Here is a 19,855-nt window from a genome sequence, read left to right as displayed (position 1 = left end):
AAAAGGTTATTTTGTTATCTTTTTCCCCAGAATTTTTCGGTTTTCTTAAACATGAGTGAGAAGTTTGATTAAAAACACCAGATGGAATATGTGATATTGCAGCTGCCTCGTATTTGTTGCTATTGCAAACTAACCTGTGCCATGGTTTAGCTTTTAATGAAGTCTTACTTATCAAGCGCTTGAAGAGATTTTTCTAGTCACACTGAATGCCAGTTGGTTGGTTCACATTCTCACCAGCATGTATTTGCTGACTGCGAGCTAACCCTGTAATTGTCTGTGCTTGCTCCACTGTGCAGGTTTTAAGTGTTTTTAAAACATTGACGATCTGCCGAAGGTGTTTGGCAGGTCTGAAGGGTAGCAATAGCTGGTTAGCTTGTCGCCGAGATGCCTTTGAGGAAGTGAGTAATGCTGTGTGTGCCTTCCTGCCTTCGTTTCGCTGTCTTTATCTGGAGTTACAGGTCTGACAGAGCTTAGTGGGTTGGTTTCCAAGTTTCTCATGTGGGGTGCTCAAGTGAGACACGTTAGGAACTGGAATTCCGAACCATGCAAGGCACCCGCGTCTGGCGATGCTGCGCGGTCAGACCCGCCTCCTGGAGCCAGCACGGGCAGGTTCACTCGTCAGCGGACCCTCACAGGCTGGCTGTGCGGCAGAGGCCCCGCTCCTCCGGCCGCGCTGTAGAGTTTCGGCCGGGCTGCGCGACACCCGCGCCCCTGCCGCTGCCTCCAACTTCTCCCCGCCCCGCCGGCCGGGGATCCACGCCGCCGCTTCGCTGTATCCGCCGCATCGCGACTGAGAACTGCTGTTCCCCTTGGGGCTACGGCGGGTGCGGGCAGCCCGCCTCAGGGAGCGGCGAGCTCAGGACGGGACGCGCCTCCGAGAGCGGCTGCGGCGGCTGGCCGGCAGCCACACAAAGCGCCGCTCTCCCCTCCCTTTGTCTGCGTGGCTTTGTCTCCTCCGTCCCCCCGTCGCGGGCCCGGGCTCCCCGGCCTCGGATGTGTCCTGCGCGCCACCTGCGCGCCGTGGGAACGGCGGCTCAGCCCAGTCCCCGCCCAGCCGCTCCGCCGCCGGTGTCCGCGCACAGGTGCACGGGCGGTGCCGCGGAGCGCGTCCCCGTGTCGTCCCCCCCCCCGCGGGGCCCGTCGGGCAGCCGCTGCCGCCGCCGCCACCCCTCCGGTCGGCAGCGCGCCCCCCTGCGCGCGCCCCCGCCGCCTGACGCTCCACCCCGGAGGAGCGCGGAGAGCGCGTGAGGGCCGGGAGGGCGGGGCGTGGCGGGCGCGCGCAGCCCCGGCGGGCGGGGCGAGGCGATAACCCTTGCGGAGCTGCCTGGGAGACCCCGGGTTTGGGGCTGCGCCAGCGCGCGCGGCGCCTCCTCCTCTACTCTCCCCCCGTCACCCCCCCACCCCCCCCTTCCCGAGCCGAGTGGAAGGGGCTGGGGCTGGTGCCAGCAGCGGCGTGAGCGCTCGAGCGGCCGCCATTTTACGCCAGCTCCAGCACACTGTCCGGACACACCGAGGGAGCGGAGAAGGGGGGCAGCTCCTCAGCACGCCGAGCCGCTAGCCGCGCCCCGAGCCCCTTCGCACGGCGTTTCACCCCCGCAGCGACAGGTCAGGAGCTGGGCGCCGGCGGGCAGGCAGGCGGGATCGGGCTCGCCGCGGCTCGGAGAGGCAGCAGCCGCCTGCGGAGCGGGGTGGGAGCGGGCCGGGGCAGGGCCGCGCTGGGCGGCTGTGAAGGATTGAGACGGTGGAGGGGAGCTGGCGGGCGGGGCGGGAGGCACACGCTGGGGCCCTGCAGCTGTTGTCGGGCCGGGGCCTGGCTGCCAGGCGCTGCGCGATGGGTGGAGGAGCTGGCTGCCTTCGTGGCCGCTGCTGTCGGGCGGGGGGCGGACGGCCGGCCTGGGCCGGTGCCCGCGCACTAGGCCCGGCAGCTGGCCGGCGCTGGAGAGGAGGCGGCGGCCGGGGGTACCCGGGCTATCCCCCTGTGGGGCGCGTGGTTCTCTCTTCATTGTCCTGCCGGCTCCGCTACTCCATTCATTGCCCGTGAGGGGCTGGGCTGGGCTGGGCTGGGCCGGGCCGGGGGATTCACGACCTCGATGACCGGCATGTGCGAAGGGAAGGGGGCCGCTCGGGTCTCTCGTGTTCCCAATCACGTCGTGAGGCGGTGGGCGGCGGGCAGCGGCGTTTCCCGACCGGGAGACGGGGCTGGCGGCGGGCCCCTGCATTGTTTCGGGGAGAAGTGTGGCTGGGGGGGGGGGGGGGGTGGCCGCGGGGCCGGGAGGCGCCGCGAGCTCCCGGCCGAGTTGGTGAAATAGGGCCCGGGGTGTTGCAACCGCTCTCCAGGGGGAATAGGGTGAGAGGTGGGGAATGGCTGGGGCTTCGGGTGGGGGGGAGCTGCTCCTCCTGCAGGAGTGTGGCGGGGAGGGGGGGGAAGTCGGTCACTGGAGGAAGTTGTAGGACATCTGAACGCGCAGAGCACGTGTTTCCATCGGGCTCATGGCGGCTGCCGCTGCTGCCGCCACCGTGGGTGGGTGCGGACTGGGAAGAGCGCTTTGTTCCTCTCGCTTGCCCGGCCGACACCGGAGTGGAGGCGGGAAGGGATCCCGGTCGCGCCTGGGCCCTGGAGAGGCGGCTCTCTCCGGCGGGCAGCGAGTTTGCAGCGGGAGGTGGAGGCAGTAGCGGGTGTCAGTGACGGTATCGCGGTAGCGGCGGCTGCATGTGGCAGGTTTGCTCTTCCTCCCTCCCCCGCCATTGGCTTCTTGCTCCTTTTCTAACTTATTCAGAGCCTCTTAGGGAGTGTGTTAGAGAGACAGAGAGGGAGGTGAGTCAGAGTGTCTGGCTAGGTTGTGTAAAACCTGCAGTGAAAGCTACCCCACCCCCGCTAGGCAGTGGTGTTGGGGCTTTCCTTTGTGTTAGTGCTTCTTTTGAGGAATTTTGTGTGTCCTCCAAAGCTAAAATGTATCAGGGAAGTAGTCCACTCTTTTTTGTTCGGTTGTTTTTGCTAGCTTTGTTTTTGTTTGTTGGATTGTGGGGCTTGGTTTTTGTTCCCTCCTTCTGCCCAGGATAGGGTGGTCTTTTGCATGTATTGTCACTTGAATTGTTATATTTGAAGATATTTGTAGCTTAATTATGATGCTTATTGCATTTGAACAGATATCTGGAAACATGGCTACTGAACATGTTAATGGGAATGGTACGGAAGAGCCCATGGATACTTCTGCTGCAGTTACCCATTCTGAGCATTTCCAGACATTGCTTGATGCTGGTTTACCACAGAAAGTTGCTGAAAAACTAGATGAAATTTACGTTGCAGGTAAGATGTAAAGCTTGCAAACCCACACGTACAGTATTTTATTGGACTTTGCTGTCTTTAGGCTAAAATAGCAACTTTTTGTGGTTTCCAAAAGTATGGGAACTGCAGTCTTACCAAAATCTGTGGATGTTTTCCCCTCAGTGCTTTAATTTGTCATAGCATTTTTCAGAGAAAAGTCTTGGACCAGGCCACTTGGGCTGAGGGATAGGAATGAGAAGTATTCAGGTGACCATAGCAATAGCTGTAAGGGGCAACAGATAATTTCTAGGAGGAGTAGGTGATGTGGTCATGGTGCATTTTTTACAGTAGTTGTAGTTAACTGCAAGTAACTGAAGCCTTTGTATTCATCTCTTCATGTATATGATAATTTGTGACACAGTATTTGGGCTCATGGATGCAAAGGTTATTGTATTGGCTCTCTCAGATGTGGTGATAGCTAGAATTTTTTAACCTTGACTTTTGCATTGTGGTAGTAGTTGCTTTGAGTGCTGCAGTTTGTCTCTATAAAAGCTTTCTCAGAATGTATCGGGGTACTATTGCTAGGCAAGCTAAGTCAGGTTTTGATAGATCCTTCCGGATTCAGCTTCAGGATATTGAAAATAAACTTAGACTGTGTAACATCTGGGTTTCATTGAAGTCAAATGAATACGTAAATGTAGTAACTGTTACTCTGAATCTTATTTTTTTGGACAGTTTTTTGAGTAAAAAAACCTTAAACACACAAATATTTACCATTAAGAGGAATCTAGTGATTTCTTAGAGTAGCTTACATTATTAATCAGTGATTGAAGGAAGGGTCACTGAAACGTGATAGATATGTCAATCTGGTTAAACTAGGATTGCTGCCCAAATATAATCTTTATTTTTCCCCTTTTCTCTAGGGCTAGTTGCACATAGTGATCTAGATGAAAGAGCTATTGAAGCTTTAAAGGAATTTAATGAAGAAGGTGCATTGGCAGTGCTTCAGCAGTTTAAAGACAGTGATCTCTCACATGTTCAGGTAATGTTAAACAATCTAGAATACAGTCATTGAGGGTTAAACTGCAAGTTGACTTGCAAGAAGTTTGCTTAAGTCACTTCAGTGATCAATGTGTGATATGTAAAACAAGCATTGTGTTAGTTGAAGGTAAAATGAATTTCTGGCTTGTCGTGTTTTCAGAACTGAAGATTAATATATCTTTTGCAGAACAAAAGTGCCTTTTTATGTGGAGTCATGAAGACATACAGGCAGAGGGAAAAACAGGGGACCAAGGTGGCAGATTCTAGCAAAGGACCAGACGAGGCAAAAATAAAGGTATGTGCCTGAAAGATGAAAGTTACACTGTTTGTCTGGGTTTTTTCAAGGCTGTTGTGATAGGTTCCTTTATTCTTTTAAAACTGTGTTTTTCTTATGAAGGCTATTTTGGATTATTTTTATTATTGAAAACTGTCACTTGCATTTTTATCTTGTGCTTCTTCCCCTTCAAGAGGAAAGTTAATATGCTATTAATTACTAGAACCAAATATATAGAAAAGTGAAAAGGATTTGGCAGTTTGCTTAATGCCTAGTTGAGACATTTGTCCACAGTTAAAAGTTTTGGGAAATGTGCTAGCACAATTCTTTGAGTTCAGAATGCATAACTTCAGCTACTGCTGGTTGCTTTTTTGTTCATTTTTCTTTTTGTTCTTTCTTGTTTGTTTTTTTCTGCAGTTCAGGCTTAAAGCATCTCCACAGTATGAAGGAGATAGCACATAGTTCTGGAAAAAAAACATTTTAATTGATATAGGATTTAGCCCACTTCTTATGACATAATCACTGTAACCCAAACTGCCTTAATAAAGAATATATTATTTCTTGGACTGAGTCTTCTACTAGTAAGAGACTTCTGTCTCAAGAATTGGGCATAATGTGAGTTATTAAAAATTCTGTGATTAGCAACTTCACCAAAGCTTAAGGGAAGGAACACCATCTAAGCATGTTTAGTTGGTTTCTTAAAAACTGAGAGAATCTTTAATCTTTAACTTCTCATGCGTAAAGTACAAATTGAGTGTGCTATATATTACGAATAACTAGGTTGCAAAACTAGAAAATCTTTTTTTCTCCTGACTTTGAGTCTGGGATGCCATTAATTATAAAATAAAAAAACCCAAACAACCTGATGGAGTTTTTGCCACTACCACATAAAACTATGTGGACTTTGTTAGCCAACTGAGAGTAGCATGGCTTTTACTGCTGATGGCTATAGCAGTTAAAATAACTACAGTTTTACAGTGGTGAAATTATGAAGTCTTGATTATAATTAGGTTTGTTTAATACATTGTTTCTGTGTCTGTAGATGTGACTTGTCTTTGGACAAAATTAGTAAGAGACACTAATTTCAGAGGAGTTTCTCATTATATGCTTGTATATATATGTTGGAATTCCATCTAATATTTACATTGGTAGTGTTACCTGTGACTATGCAGTGATTCTAGTGAGGATCGGTTGTGCTGGGATGCTGTATGTGTCCACGAAGAATTTGGAGGGAAGGTGGAGGATAAGAGAAAGGAAGTAGTACTACCATGTCAGTGGCTGGATACCTGAAGCAGTCCTGAAAGTGTTACAGGGGTGTAAGCACTTAAACATGTGTTCTTCAACTTCACACTTATGAGTAATCTCATTAAGTGAAGGGAACTCCTGTGCATAAAAGTTTGCAGGATTGGACATGCCAAAACAAGAAGTGGCTCAGACTCAGATCTTTTTAATTAAAGGAAAGCTTGCTATTCTGTTTCTTGTCCTTACTTTTTTCCTTTTTGTATGAAAATGAAGGAATTGTGGAAAGCTTTATGGGAATCTCTTTCCTAGCAGTGTTTCTTTACTTGATAGTTGTAGTAATTGTTGCAAGTTACTTGTCAAAGTACTAACAGTAGGCTTGCTTGCCTGTGGGAGTTTCAAAGCAGTCCAGTTTAAGAGGAATTACAAGCATGTCTGTTTGTGAATGAAGTGCATCTAAACTAGCTCAATTTGTGTATGATTTTAAGATCTTAAGTTTCTTACTTGAAGGCACTCTTGGAGAGAACTGGATACACTCTTGATGTGACTACTGGACAGAGGAAGTATGGTGGACCTCCTCCAGAGTCTGTATATTCAGGACAACAACCTTCTGTTGGTACAGAGGTAAGAAGGAGATGTTTATGTAGATACACTCTTACTCATTGGAAGTATTTTTTTTCTTTTTTTATAAACACCACTCTGTATGCCTGTTGTAGATATTTGTGGGCAAGATTCCAAGAGACTTGTTTGAAGATGAACTTGTTCCATTATTTGAGAAAGCTGGCCCTATATGGGATCTCCGCTTAATGATGGATCCACTAACTGGTCTAAACAGAGGATATGCTTTTGTCACTTTTTGTACTAAAGAGGCAGCTCAGGAAGCTGTTAAATTGGTAAGTTCCCTTGTGTGGATTTTTTTTCCCTTAAGAACGCTCTGGCTTTTAAGCAGTTTGTCCTGATGCTTACATTCTTAAGGTGAAATTGCCATTAGATCACTTAAAAGTCCACTAGTGTTGATTTCACCAGCTGTATTAGGCACAGGGGTGTGGGGGGGGATTGGGGAAGCTGGTGGACTTCTGTTTGGTCCAGTTAGATGAGCCTTTATTATTAACAGAAATTGCACTAGCAGTAGTGACTTCTGAGGTATCTGCACCTGGGTGCGTTTTGGAGAGAAGTGGTGTTTGGGTTGCCTTGCTCCAAGAGAAGTGTTGGTCAGGTTGGCTGTGATTTCTGATTTGCTTGTGCACTGGCTGGGGGCCCATGCTGGGAAAAGGCTTCCAGAAAGGAGCACTTCATAAGACACTTTACATGGGAAGTGATCACTCCCAGGTGTTAAGATCTGTTCTGTTGGCTGCACCTGACTGGATAAAGTCATATATCCTGCTAGGTTAAAAAGCATTTCCTCTACTTTGCACAGAGGTGTGAAGTAGTATCTGATTCCTTAGATGAAACTCTTAATAAGCTTCCCAGATTTTATGCATGAAGTATCCATCACTAAAAAGGAGGGGTAAAAGAACCACCACCCTGATCCTCACTGTGCTCCTTTGTTTTCCTAGTCAAGTTGAATTTGAATTTCTTGAGCTAGCTACTACTACATTGATATGGTCAAGATCACTGTGTGATATGCCTCTTGAGTGCTAACCGTACTCATTCGGAGGTATACTGATAACTTCATTAATTGATATAGTAGAGTTACAATTCCTTGTTTTGTAATAACATACATGTTAAACTGTTAAGACACTCTGTTGACATGTATTAATGTAAGTTGGTGGAGCTGAAGGTGGGAATGTGTTTTGGAAAAGTATAGAAATGTCTACAGAAGCAGAAGTACAGAAATATCTGGTATATGCTGTTTAGCTTTTTAAATAAGAGTGGTTGGTGTTCCTGTGTGCCATTCAGATATAGTGAGGATAACTGCGTATGCCTCTTTCATTGTCAACCTAGCCATTTATATTGTGTGTGAACTCTCAAGAGGGCTATGCACATGACTTAGCAAAGCTGTGAATTAAATAACATATGTTCTCAGGGACACTTAATGAATGAACAAAGAAAAATTTTTGTTTAGTTGGATTTTGCTTAAAAGCAGCATTCTCTGAAAATTATTCAGGTTGTGCTTCGAAAAAATTAACATTTCTGGCCTGAGTCTTCCACTAAATTATAGAAGGGAAAGAGGTAGTTGGTGTCCCCTTATATCTGATATTTGATCTGTAGGAAGAAAGTGCGTTGTGTTCTGGTTTTCAGTTAAACAGCCACTGAGAATAGTAGTTGAAAAGTGTTGCAATTGATGGGGCAGTTTTTCAGCCTTTACGCTAACTTCTCTGAGGGCAGGGTTAGTTTTAAATTGGAAACTATGACATTTGTCAGTTTTTGAATGGTTCCAGCCATAGTTATCTGGCTAGTTTAGGTGTATTTTTAAGTCTTCCAAGTTACTGAGGAGTGACTTGCAGGGGTATTAACAAAATATGGCTGTAGAGCTCAGTTAAAAATTGTAAGCCTAATACTTTTATTAGTTACCCATGCATGGGAGAGGCTGCTGAAAGGCTCTTGGAAGTGTGGAACCCATGGTTCCATTTATAATAACCTGGTACTTTAACAGGTGGCGTTCTTTTTGATCCTGTGTGTAATCTTCTGATACACGACTTCTTTCCCAGCTTTCTGGACTTCTGGGATAGGGTGGTTTCTGTTATTTTACTTCTGATACTGAGAAGACTTACAGATATGAGCAATAGTTATTCTTATGTTCAGTACTTAATCCGTTGTGGTTACTCTCTCTGGTTAAATGGAAACAGCATCTTAAATGTTCACAGAAGCATTGACTATCAGAAGTCTGATGTCCCTTTTTTTAACCCCAAGCATTTTTTCCCTGTTAGCATGTTTGTGTTTACCTTATGTTTTATGCTGTTCTAAGCATTATAGTTCCAGTTGTGTTCTTCTGCACACATCTTCAGTTCTCAATCCTATTTCGTGTGAGATTAGATATCAGTTTTCTAAAATATTTGAGTGATAGGTACAGGATAAATACTCAAGGTGAAGCTTGTTGGAAAATGTACTAAACACTGTATTAGCTTACCATGTATTTTTGACTAGAGCAAGTGTAAGCTTGATCAAAGTGCAGGTACAGGTAGGTTATGCAAGTATGTTTCTTAAGCAGCTTGCCAGCAGTGTACATCAGTACAACTTGTCATTTGATGCTGGAAAAAAGTTAAATTTGCTGGTGAAAGTTTTAAGTGGAAAACATGACAAGATGGGCTATGCATACTTTGACCTGTTTGTGAGTAGGTTCCTGTAGAATTTAGGAATAAAAAAAAAAGAAAAAAAAGTAATAGCATCTAGAGGGTAGTAATATCTCTGTTACTAACTTTGGGCATTGATTCAGTGGTGACAGGAGGGGGAAGCAGTGTGCTGACATAGCTAATTTGGTAGCCTGACTGTTTTGGCACCTGACGCAGATCATGATTTGGGCTTGTTCATGTTGTATCTAAGTTTACAGATGGTATGTAAACTATTTACCTAAAAAGCACCAACTTTCTATTCTAGAGCACCTAATTCAAAGCTGCTTTTCTGGTAGTTAATGTATGATAGTATGGAAAAAAATATACTAGAAATTATTGTCATTGTGAAATTGCAATATGTTAGGGTATTTTATTTTTTTAAATGTTGTAAAATATTACTTCGTTGCCATGAATTTTATGGGAGGCCTCTTTTGGATTAAATGTGTAGCTTTTAGACTTTAACAGGAACAGTGGGATAATACCTTCTATTATCCATATAAAATAGAGTATTTAAGTTGGAAGGGACCAGCAGTAGTCATCTAGTCCCACTGCCTTACCACTTAAGGACTGACCAAAAGTTAAAGTAGTATTATTAATGGCCTTGTACAAATGCTTACAGGCTTGCGGCATGAACCACCTCACTAGGAAGTCCGTTCCAGTGTTTGACCACTTTCTCATTAAAACAGACACTTCCTAATGTATACTTGGTTAATGGAGAATAAGTTTGGGTCTTTTTTCCAGACTTGTAAGCTGTCAGCTGCTTTAAAGGTGTTTTCTTTAAAGGATTGTTATGACCTACTGTAATATATCTCTTCATTAATGTCTTTATATGTGTTTACTAGTGATCATAATGCATATATACACTCTTTCTATGCAGCTGTTTCCTACTTTAAAATCAGCTATTCCTCTGCCACATGGGCAACAGATATGGAGATAGAAGTTTTCTACTGTATCCTACTATGTTTTGATATATAATTGTTTGGGAAGATGCCACCCTAGGTCCTTTTCACATGTACTGTTCTCCTTTTAGCTCACTTTTCTTTTATTAGATTTGAAAATTTTCAGTGATGTAGTTTTTGTTTGCACAAGATAAACATAAACGTTTTCACCCTGATTTTAGTGCCCAAAAAGAGGGATTGTGGGACAACTTGTTTATGCAGGAAGATTTACGACCAAACACCAAGTAACTTCTAGAATAAATAGCTAGATTAAATTTTAAAAAGTTGTCCTGCTACTTGTCAATAAGGTGTTGACCACAAAATATATTTTTCTAGCTTAAATATCTGTTGCAGGTCTTCCAGTTGGAAAGGGGTTGATGTGCCACCAGTTGACCTCCCTGCTGCTTTTTTGGATGATGCATGTCTGTGTCTGCATCTCAATGAAAGGCATTTTTTGTCAACAGATGTCTACAGTAATACTTCTTTTTCCTTAAACTGCTGACTTGTTGAGGGTGTCTTCTAAACAGTCTGTTATGGGAAAAGCATATGAACAGAAGTCTTAGGATTTCAAGTCAGTAGAAGGTGGTTCTTGCTGTTTACTATCTTTACATGTGCAATCTATGTGTCTGTGCTTTGGAAAGTATTTGCCAATTGCTCTTGCACATTGTATGGATAAGACCTGATCATGGGGCCCCTTTTGTTAATAAACTTTAGGGAATCTGACTCTAACTGTAACTTGGGTCTTGTATTATGTACAAATTTACAGTTTGTAAAATCTGTAGAGGAACTTGCCTTTTTTTTTTTTTTTTTTGTACAATTGTGAAGGTAGAAGCCTTGACCTTGATGACTTGGACATATGATTTATCTTTCATGGTTCTACCTGAAAAAGTGTCTAAAATAACATGTCTTAAGAAAGGATTAAAAGGAAGGGAAGAGTAATTACTAGCTGAAACTGTGGAGGTACATTAAGAGAACATGGGTATACTTCACAACAGTTGAATATACATTGTAAGATTGTGTTAAGCTCCAAAGAATCTAATATATTGCTCAATGCTGTATTTGCAGAAGTGAAATATTTGGCATGCTGATGTTGGAGAGGAGTGAAAATTATATGTAAGTGACGATTCTCCAATTATTTTTCTTTCAGTATAACAACCATGAAATTCGTTCTGGAAAACACATTGGTGTATGCATCTCTGTTGCCAATAATAGGCTTTTTGTTGGTTCTATTCCCAAGAGTAAAACCAAGGAGCAGATTGTTGAAGAATTCAGCAAAGTAACAGGTAAGTCAGTAACTATGTTTTGTAGAGCCAGAAAGATGTCAAACATCATCAGTGATGAACTCTCTTCACCATGTTTTTGGCTTATGGTTGAGTGATAATGAATCCAAATGAAGACCACTCGGCATTTGTCCTACTTCCTTGGGGTTTATTAACCTGTTGTGCTAAGGGCTGAAATTATTTGTGCTAAGGCTAGGTGTGTGGTTGTAAGCTTTACCTAGAAAACAAGTGGGAAATGTTAAAAAAATATTTTAATACCAACATATTTTAAGGGCAAAACTGAAGCAGTTTGGACAATGTAACTAGTTCTGTGCTTCAGAGTTCTTAAGAGATTTGAAAAGCAACCCTTTGATAAAAGCTGTCAAAGGAAACACTTGATGGCTCTCTCTGCTACTGAATTAGATACTTTGGGTTCGTTGGAGCAGCACTGAAACTTTCTGGATGTCTTAAAATCATGCACATTTGGTCTCTTGTTATTTAGACATCCATGGAAAAACTCGTGCCACTAAGTGGTGTGACGTAGGGGGTTGAGAGGAGGACTGAGCACAGTTTCTGGCTGCCCTTACCTCTCCTCCATTCAGTTAGAGGAAGGTTACTCTTTCATATCTACTAAGTTTTCTTCACCTAATGAAAATGAAACCTGACTTGGGATAGTCTAATGTCTTTCTTTGAAAATGTCAGTCTTCCTGGTAAGGAATTTTTTGTTATGTACATGGTCTCAAAAGTCTAGTGTGTTTGTGTTTTTTCTGGAACTGCATGTCAGATGTGTATTTACCAGAAAGACAATCCCCACTTTGTAATAAAAATATATGGATTGAAGTCATAACAAATATTTTGCTTAATTTCAGAGGGTCTTACAGACGTCATATTGTATCACCAGCCTGATGACAAGAAAAAAAACCGGGGTTTCTGTTTCCTTGAATATGAAGATCACAAAACTGCTGCTCAGGCCAGACGTAGGTTAATGAGTGGCAAAGTGAAAGTCTGGGGAAATGTTGTAACAGTGGAGTGGGCTGACCCTATAGAAGACCCAGATCCTGAAGTCATGGCAAAGGTAATAAAGCTGTAAGGGAACATAATATACTTTAAATTCCTTGTTCAAAATAAGTATTTCCTGACATTGAGCTTAATTTTAAATAGCATCTTTCATCTATGAGATGTTGTAGGTGAGCTGATAAAAATATGAATACACTTTAGAATTGAGGTGAATTTAAAAACCCTTCACCGATGTTATTTTATGCTCCCAAAGCTGATTATTGAACATCATTTTTTTCCAAAATGACACATAAGGTGATGGACTTGATTTCTTATCTGGAAGTGGTGGTGACTCTGAAACTTAGAATGATTTTGTAACAGAGATCTGGATATGATCACAGAACAAGCTTTAGTCCTTTTTAAACCTGGAACTTTGCTTACCTCATCAGAATTGGAACATGTCAGTAAGATGCACAAACATATATTCAAAGCCGCCTTTAGCAGTTGCTTATGAGAAGTTATGCAATTATTTTGTATTTTGAACTCAGTCTTTTTGGGGAGGGGTAATTCCTTAAAATACCGAGACTAGTAATATTTTGGATTTTGAGTATTTCACTGAAACTGAAGTCTGGATTATTAACTCTTCAAAGTACATTATAGCTGGGTTTTGTATGTATGTATGTGTAGGGATGGTATTTTGCCAGAAACTAATTATGTGATTTTTTTTTAATATATATTTATATATTTTTTCCCTCCCCATCAGATAATGCCCATCCCTTTCTTTTCGGTTATGTTGTGTAGTTGAGTTGTTTAATGGAAACTCCTAGCTAGCCCATATCCTTATCTCTTTCTCTTAGCTTGCTTTTTGTCTGTGCTTTTACTCTCATCTGAGACACGTCACTTGCTGGAGTCCTACTTTGATGGACCTAGTAAGATAGCTTGGCTGGGATCTCCTCTTTGGTGAGCCATAAGGGAAAAGGGTTGGGGTGGGGGCTCATTCTAGGGAAAAAAAAACCTGCTTTTGTAATACAAGTGTTACAGAAGCTTTTGGGCTACCCTGTCTGCAGACTTTATTTTCCTTGCCTGGCATCATAGACTATCAGCAGTGGGGAAAAGTCTTGCAGGTAAAATTTTATGAAGGTGGTGTGTCCTAAATATGGCAGCCTATCTATCTGTTCAGTTTTTTGGCTCAAAAGAGAAGAGACCTAATCCATCAACATGTTTGAATAAGCAGGAACTTCTGCTGACATGACTGAATAGATGAGTAGGAAGTGATAGAGGACATAATCAGGTATGTTTTCTGAGTAAGTTTACAGGTGTGGGGAGTGAAAGACTAAAGACATTAAAACTTGATGATGGTTTGCCCTATTTAATATACAGGTTTTTGACTTAATGCTTTGTATTGTTTTATATTTGAAATGGGACTTGAAAATGGAAGAAATGTAAATATGGAAAATGTGCAGAAAATCAACTTGTAAACTTCTAGTGATGTGTACCAAAGATAGGATGTGGAGCTTGGGCTGAAGATGTATGAAAGGGTGAGACTATGTGAATGCGTAAATTGAAAAGGTAGAGAGCATCTAGCCTGTGTCTGAAGGCAGAAGTTGAGATGAGCATTGGTGTCTTTCTTCCTGGCTCTGTCCCTTAGTGTATTCTTGCAGCAAGCAAAGTCTCTACTCCAGTCTTGCCTGCTTACTGTACGTTTTGAGAAACTGACCACATCTGGGCTTCTAGAAGTATTAGGTTTACTCTTTGTTTTTTATTGCTGTCTTTGTCCTAAGAGCAGCTGAGCTGCTGCTGCAGTCTTGTAATCTTGCGGATGGGAGCTGCAGGTTGGCTGTCATTGATTCTGAGTGCTGTCAGTTGGGAGCAACAAGAGAACTGTTGATCCTTGTTGTCTTATGCATTCCTGTGGTAGAAAGCTCTGGAAGAAACACTGTGAATAGGAGTAGGTTACTTTTATCAGAATAATCATCTGATCAGCAGTGTTCTTGTAAGGACTCCTGGAAAAGCAAGTCCATAAGAATAAGCCATGAGATTTGTTCGCATAGGTCAATGAGAAACTGAATATGAGCCAGCAGTGTGCGCTTGCAGCCCAGAAAGCCAACTGTATCCTGGGCCGCATCAGAAGGGGTGTGACCAGTGGGTCTAAGAAGGTGATCCTGCTCCTTTGCTCTCGTGAAACCCCACGTGAGAGTATTATGTGCAGTTCTGGTGTCCTCAACAGAAGAAGGATATGGAAGTGTTGGAGCAAGTCCAGAGTAGGGCCTTGAGGATGATCAGGAAGCTGGAGCACTTCCTGTATGAAGATATGCTGAGAAAGGGCTCTACAGCCTGGAGAGGAGAAGGCTGCATGGAGAGACCACCTAGCAGCCTTCCAGTATCTGAAGGGGCCCTATAAGGATACTGGAGAGGGACTCTTCTTCAGGGACTGTAGTGATAGGACAAGGGGAAATGGGTTTAAACTTGAACAGGGGAAGTTCAGGTTAGATGTAAGGAAAAGGTTCTTTACTGCAGGGGTGGTGAGGTGCACTGGAAGAGGTTGCCCGGAAAAGTTGTAAATGCTTCTCCCCCAGACTTAAATGTTGTGGAGAATAATGTATGGATGCATACATAAATTTAAATGGGCTCTTACCTTAAATAGGAAGTACCTTAAGTGTAGTGAGGTAGAAGGGTAGATTCTGAAGCTAGACATATGTGCTACAGGAGGTTAGTGCTTGTAGAACAAAGTAAAGTTGGTTAAATTATTTCTGCTCAAAAGTGATTTTTTTTTCTTACTTCTGGAGCTGTGTTTAACTTAATTTCTCTCAAGTGTTATTTTGATGCTCTTATGCCTGCAGATAAAATTTTAAATGTCTTACTTGATTTCTCTAGCATGATTGAGGCAACAAAGGATGTTCTGGAGTGGCAGGTTAAGCAGCTAAAGTCTTATGATTGTGGTTGCCTGGTAGATTAGAGGACAGAAGACGGAGCTAGTAATCCTTGCAGAATGTGGTGATGAAGTCTAAAGTCTTTGTGTTGTAGGTACGCGGAGAAAAAGGAGCAGATTGCAGAAGTTTTGGGGGTAGTCTAATCTTAAACAGGTTAAAAAGTGAGTTCTGCCCTTACCCAGCAGCAGCATTTTGTCATATATTGCTTGTTGGCTGCCTCTTTGTGAATCCTTGGTGTTATGATGTATGAGCCTTAATGAAAAGGGCTTCTTTTCCCGCTTGCATTTCTATCTTTAGATAGCTTAAGTGAAATAAAAATGAGTTAATCCTTCTCTTAACCTATACTTTTACCTGCCTCCTAGCTTGGACATAATCTTTAACTGGTTCCCCTACACTTTTAACCTGTAACATGACCAAAGATGTTGAAAAAAAAAATTAGCTGTTAGAGATGAATGGTTTTATCTACACTGGAAAAAAAATGTTATTAGTTGCTTTTCACTTCCTTAAGAAGATGTTGTATTAGTGTATTTTTGTAACAAGAAGTGATTATTTTTGATGTTTTATTTATGTCTGACACTGTTGACCATCGTAGATTTATTAGTGAAGGCAGCTTAGGGTTCCTTATGAATAGGGAAGATTTGTGTGAAAGCCACCAGTTTTTAAAACCATTGATTACATCACAAAATATAATTAATTTTGATGATATAAGGTAGTTATTAGGACAGTTTATTAAAAATCATTATTACATACGCCTTACACAGAAATAAGTATCCTTGCCATCAAGGCATGTAGGAGGAGCTTAACAAAGTATATGAAGCAGATTCCCTGGTGGAGCTGTCTGATTTTTATTATCTCCTGAGAATCAGCAACTATTACCAAAGGCGAGAGTTGATACACTGGATCACATTCATAATCTGTAGTATCCCTTTGAAACTCTGCATCCCATCCTAGTTCAGCTAGCAAGACGAAGACTTATGGAAGTGTTTCCTGTTTATTTGTAACTTAATTACATAGTAATTCTTATTAAAAGGATGTCTGGGATTATTGAGTTCCTGTATGTGGTGGGAGTAGAGAGTACATCTCTGCTTAAAAAAATCAAAGCAAGCTTTCTTTAGCCCTTTCACACCCTGTGTGGTGATATTTGTGTTGACCTTCAGGGTTAGGAGTAGGAAGTTGGTGCTGCCATGTACAACGTTCCCTTGTCATCAGCTAATTTGAAACCATTAGTAGTGGAGGGCATGCGAGTAGAAGTTGCAGATCTTTGCTGTTGTGCAGTTGCAGTGTAGGAATGTAGTATTATGAGCATTGTAATCGCCTCACACTGCCAGAGATTGTCACAGCACAGTGGCAGTGTGTGGAAGAGATTCTCCCCAACTAGCCAAAGAGCCTGTAAATTGTGAGAAGCCATAGATTACATCATGTAAACGTGCTAGTATACAGTCATTTAATGCAACCTCAGTGTGAACATAAGAATGAGTCTTTGAATATTAACAGGTCACTAATAAATGTGATCCCTGATGTCCAATGTACAGTGCCTGCTGTATGAAATAGGACTGTAGTTTAAGCCTTTGTCAGACTGCTCTGTACTTCTTATCGTGGTGGTGGTTGATGAAACTTTATATAGATGATTTAGTCACTGTCAGGCAGTTAACAGGACATGTATCAATAGATGAAAAAACTACCAGCCTCTCTGACCTTACTGTTGTTAGCAGTCATTGTGTAGCTTAAGAACTAGATATATTGCATGCTTTAAAGACCTAGGGAAGGGAGTAAACCTCTGGAGTTACTTGTAGGTGGCTGCTCCTCAAAGGAAGGACAGAATTTGGCTCATGTGAAACTCCAAGGGTGACTTGGTGATGTTGGCCTTAGTATCCCCTTCTGTCTGCATTCCCTCTTCTAGTTGTGCCTTCAGGTCACTGAACACTCCTCAAGCAAGGACAGTCCTGATGCTAGGTGTCTGGCATAACTATAGTGTAGGAGACACAAGTTAAGCAGCTTGAGAGCTGCAGGCTTGTCACCTCTGACCTAGATACTACAACGATGACTGTTCGTTCTGCAAATACCTGAGGAAAAACCTGTCTAAAGAATGAAATGTTTTGATAAGTTAACTGTTCTGTGTGTAACCAATTCTGGTTGCTTTCTTTCAAGTTTAAAAGTGTTCTGAGTTGAAAATTACTGCTGCTGGGATTCTTTTAAACACTGACACAAATCGGATTGACTTTTAGGTTACTAATACTTATGTAATCATGTTTGAAAATAGATGTAATATTTCTACCAATCAGGGAATTTTGGAGCTAACTCTTGTGTGAATATATAAATACACATTCATGTATATGTATATAAAGTGCTGTACATAAAATGCAATGATGTGTTCAGTACTGCCAGTAGCAGTGACTCGCAACACTTTGTGTTCTGACATTAGGTCATACTTCTAAGTGGGTTTTTTTTTGTTTGTTTGCTTTTGTTTCTTTTTTAGGTAAAAGTTTTGTTTGTACGCAACCTTGCCAATACTGTAACAGAGGAGATACTAGAAAAGGCCTTCAGTCAATTTGGAAAGCTAGAGCGAGTGAAGAAGCTAAAAGACTATGCTTTCATTCATTTTGATGAACGGGATGGTGCTGTAAAGGTAAGTGAAGAGGACTCTGTGTAAGTATTGACTAAACATAACCTTTAGAAGCTGTGTACTTCAGAACAAGCTCTGTCTGGAGAAATGGTAACACATTAACACTGACAACTTTGTCCTCTCTGGTGTCTCCTAGGAAGACACAACTGCTAGCTTGCAAAGTCAGTCTTAGATGCACCTATTCTAAGTAATTCTGCAGATGCGTATCAAAGAGAATCACTTGTGTTGTTATTCAGAACTGAAGTGCCAGAAGTTAAGTGATTCTTTCCACCAAATTATTAGTAGAATCTAAAGCAGTTTCTCTAGGGCAGGTGAAAAAAATCGTATGTAATCTTTTTATCTTCCAGGAACAGAATGACTTCTTTTCTATGGTGTGGAATAAATACCTTTTTCTTTTTGATGAGAGGTGCTGGACAGTTGAGTAATTGTCATTCCTGGATTTTGCTAGCCTGGTCATGGTGTTTTGTTTGTTTTTTTTCCTCCTGTTATCTGTCATTAGGAGGGGAAAGTGTAATTCCCCTCCTGTCTATAGTATATCTATTTATGTTCTGTGAGAAGATGCAGGATACAAGGGAATTCAGTTTTTCTTACTCATCCAGATGCCTTAAAGTAGCTGCTTAGGAAGGTGATGGAAAGTCTTTTCATAGTACATGTATCACATCAAGGCTTAGCTGTGTAGATTCCCTGAAGTGGTAGAATCTTTAGGATGCCTTTGTTTGAAATTTACTTGTAGCAGTTACTGGGGCTATGGGTACTGTAAGTGTGTGTGTGGTGGTGGGGTGTTGTTTTTTTTTTTTTGCTGGTTTTGTTGTAAGAATGAGACATTAAATTATATTTTTGGCTTCTCTTTCAAAAAGAAAGAAACCCTTATTACCGGTAAAATAAAATAATAAAACCACATACTGATCTCTAGCTTTAGTAGTGTTTGTGTGTGTGCTGACATTAGAAATTTATTCCTGTATTGCAAAGTCTGTACTTTCAGAACTGTCACTTCATTAATTGAAAGAGCTTGCAAAAATTGAAGCCCATTTACAGTTCTGAGTGGAAGATTTCTAAATTGACACTTGCAGTCCTGGGATTCAGAGCTAAGTTTAGAGCAAATGCGTAACTCTGGAGCCCATAATATGATTATTTCTTTAGCTTTGTATTGTTATTCTAGTTCTGGACAACAGATTTTACAATGAGTACTCTAAATGGTAAAATAAATAACTTCAGATATGCATAGAAGTATATTTAAAGTCTGGTTAATTCCCTCAGGCAATGGAAGAAATGAATGGCAAAGATTTAGAGGGAGAAAACATTGAAATTGTTTTTGCTAAGCCACCAGATCAAAAAAGGAAAGAACGGAAAGCTCAGAGACAAGCGGCTAAAAATCAGATGTAAGTGTAAATGCATGCACATGTTGTATTACTTCTGAAAGACACGTACACTCCTACCGAATTGGAACTTGGTATTTTAGTAGGTATACTGCAGTGTGTGTAGGCTTTCTGGCTTCTCTGAAAATGTTGGATTCATTTAAATTGTTTGCATTTTACTGAAGATGTAGTAGTGGTGTTGGTGAGGGTTCAGGTACTGGTGTTCTCCACTCACTGAGTGTGAGAACACCAGAGGAAATGTTTGAAGGTAATGAAATGTGCACTCTCCTCACTTAAAAATTCCACATACTTCTATACTAACATGTCACTTGAATGAATTTAGCAACATGTGCTCCTCCCAGCAGGCTTAGCAGTACAGATATAGCCCTTCCTGTTTAGTAAAGCATCCACTGAAAGGATGATCCTGAAATTCTTCATTTGCCACTTCCAGAAGATAGATCTGCCCATAAAGGTGTTAAAGTCATACTAACAGATATCTTGCTGAACAGATATCAAAGCTGAATGCAGCAAGAAAAAAAAAACAACCGAAAAAAACCAAAAAGGGGGTGGGGGGAAATATCTTGCTTGTGTATTCTGTTTAATATTCACGTATGTTTTCCTTTTTGGTATCTTGTAGCTTTCCTAACCATCTTCCGTCCCCCA

At 42.1% G+C, this 19,855-nt stretch overlaps 2 protein-coding genes across 5 annotated transcripts in view; both read left to right on the top strand.

Moving 5' to 3' along the window:
• Positions 1-543: 543 nt before the first annotated feature.
• Positions 544-1,248, top strand: LOC117435927 (uncharacterized). The gene has a single exon (XM_034060747.1). The coding sequence runs from the start codon at positions 544-546 to the stop codon at positions 1,246-1,248; it is 705 nt and encodes a 234-aa protein (XP_033916638.1).
• Positions 1,249-1,406: 158 nt separating this feature from the next.
• Positions 1,407-19,855, top strand: part of SYNCRIP (synaptotagmin binding cytoplasmic RNA interacting protein) — a 26,202-nt gene continuing 7,753 nt past the window's right edge. For all 4 annotated transcript variants that reach the window (XM_034061193.1, XM_034061192.1, XM_034061191.1 and 1 more), the window contains exons 1-10: positions 1,407-1,605; positions 3,148-3,307; positions 4,189-4,307; positions 4,494-4,601; positions 6,330-6,443; positions 6,536-6,712; positions 11,177-11,312; positions 12,158-12,363; positions 17,691-17,840; positions 19,095-19,216. In XM_034061193.1, the coding sequence (XP_033917084.1) occupies positions 3,160-3,307; positions 4,189-4,307; positions 4,494-4,601; positions 6,330-6,443; positions 6,536-6,712; positions 11,177-11,312; positions 12,158-12,363; positions 17,691-17,840; positions 19,095-19,216 (1,280 nt within the window). In that variant the 5' untranslated portion in view covers positions 1,407-1,605; positions 3,148-3,159. The remainder of the gene's footprint in view (positions 1,606-3,147; positions 3,308-4,188; positions 4,308-4,493; positions 4,602-6,329; positions 6,444-6,535; positions 6,713-11,176; positions 11,313-12,157; positions 12,364-17,690; positions 17,841-19,094; positions 19,217-19,855) is intronic.

This window comes from Melopsittacus undulatus, chromosome 3 (assembly GCF_012275295.1).
Source record: "Melopsittacus undulatus isolate bMelUnd1 chromosome 3, bMelUnd1.mat.Z, whole genome shotgun sequence".
NCBI lineage: Eukaryota > Metazoa > Chordata > Aves > Psittaciformes > Psittaculidae > Melopsittacus > Melopsittacus undulatus.
This window is presented reverse-complemented; position numbering and strand designations above follow the sequence as displayed.

What these genes read in the sequence shown, in the direction of transcription:
- LOC117435927 (XM_034060747.1), top strand. Translation starts at nt 544, where the DNA reads ATGCAAGGCACCCGCGTCTGGCGATGCTGCGCGGTCAGACCCGCCTCC.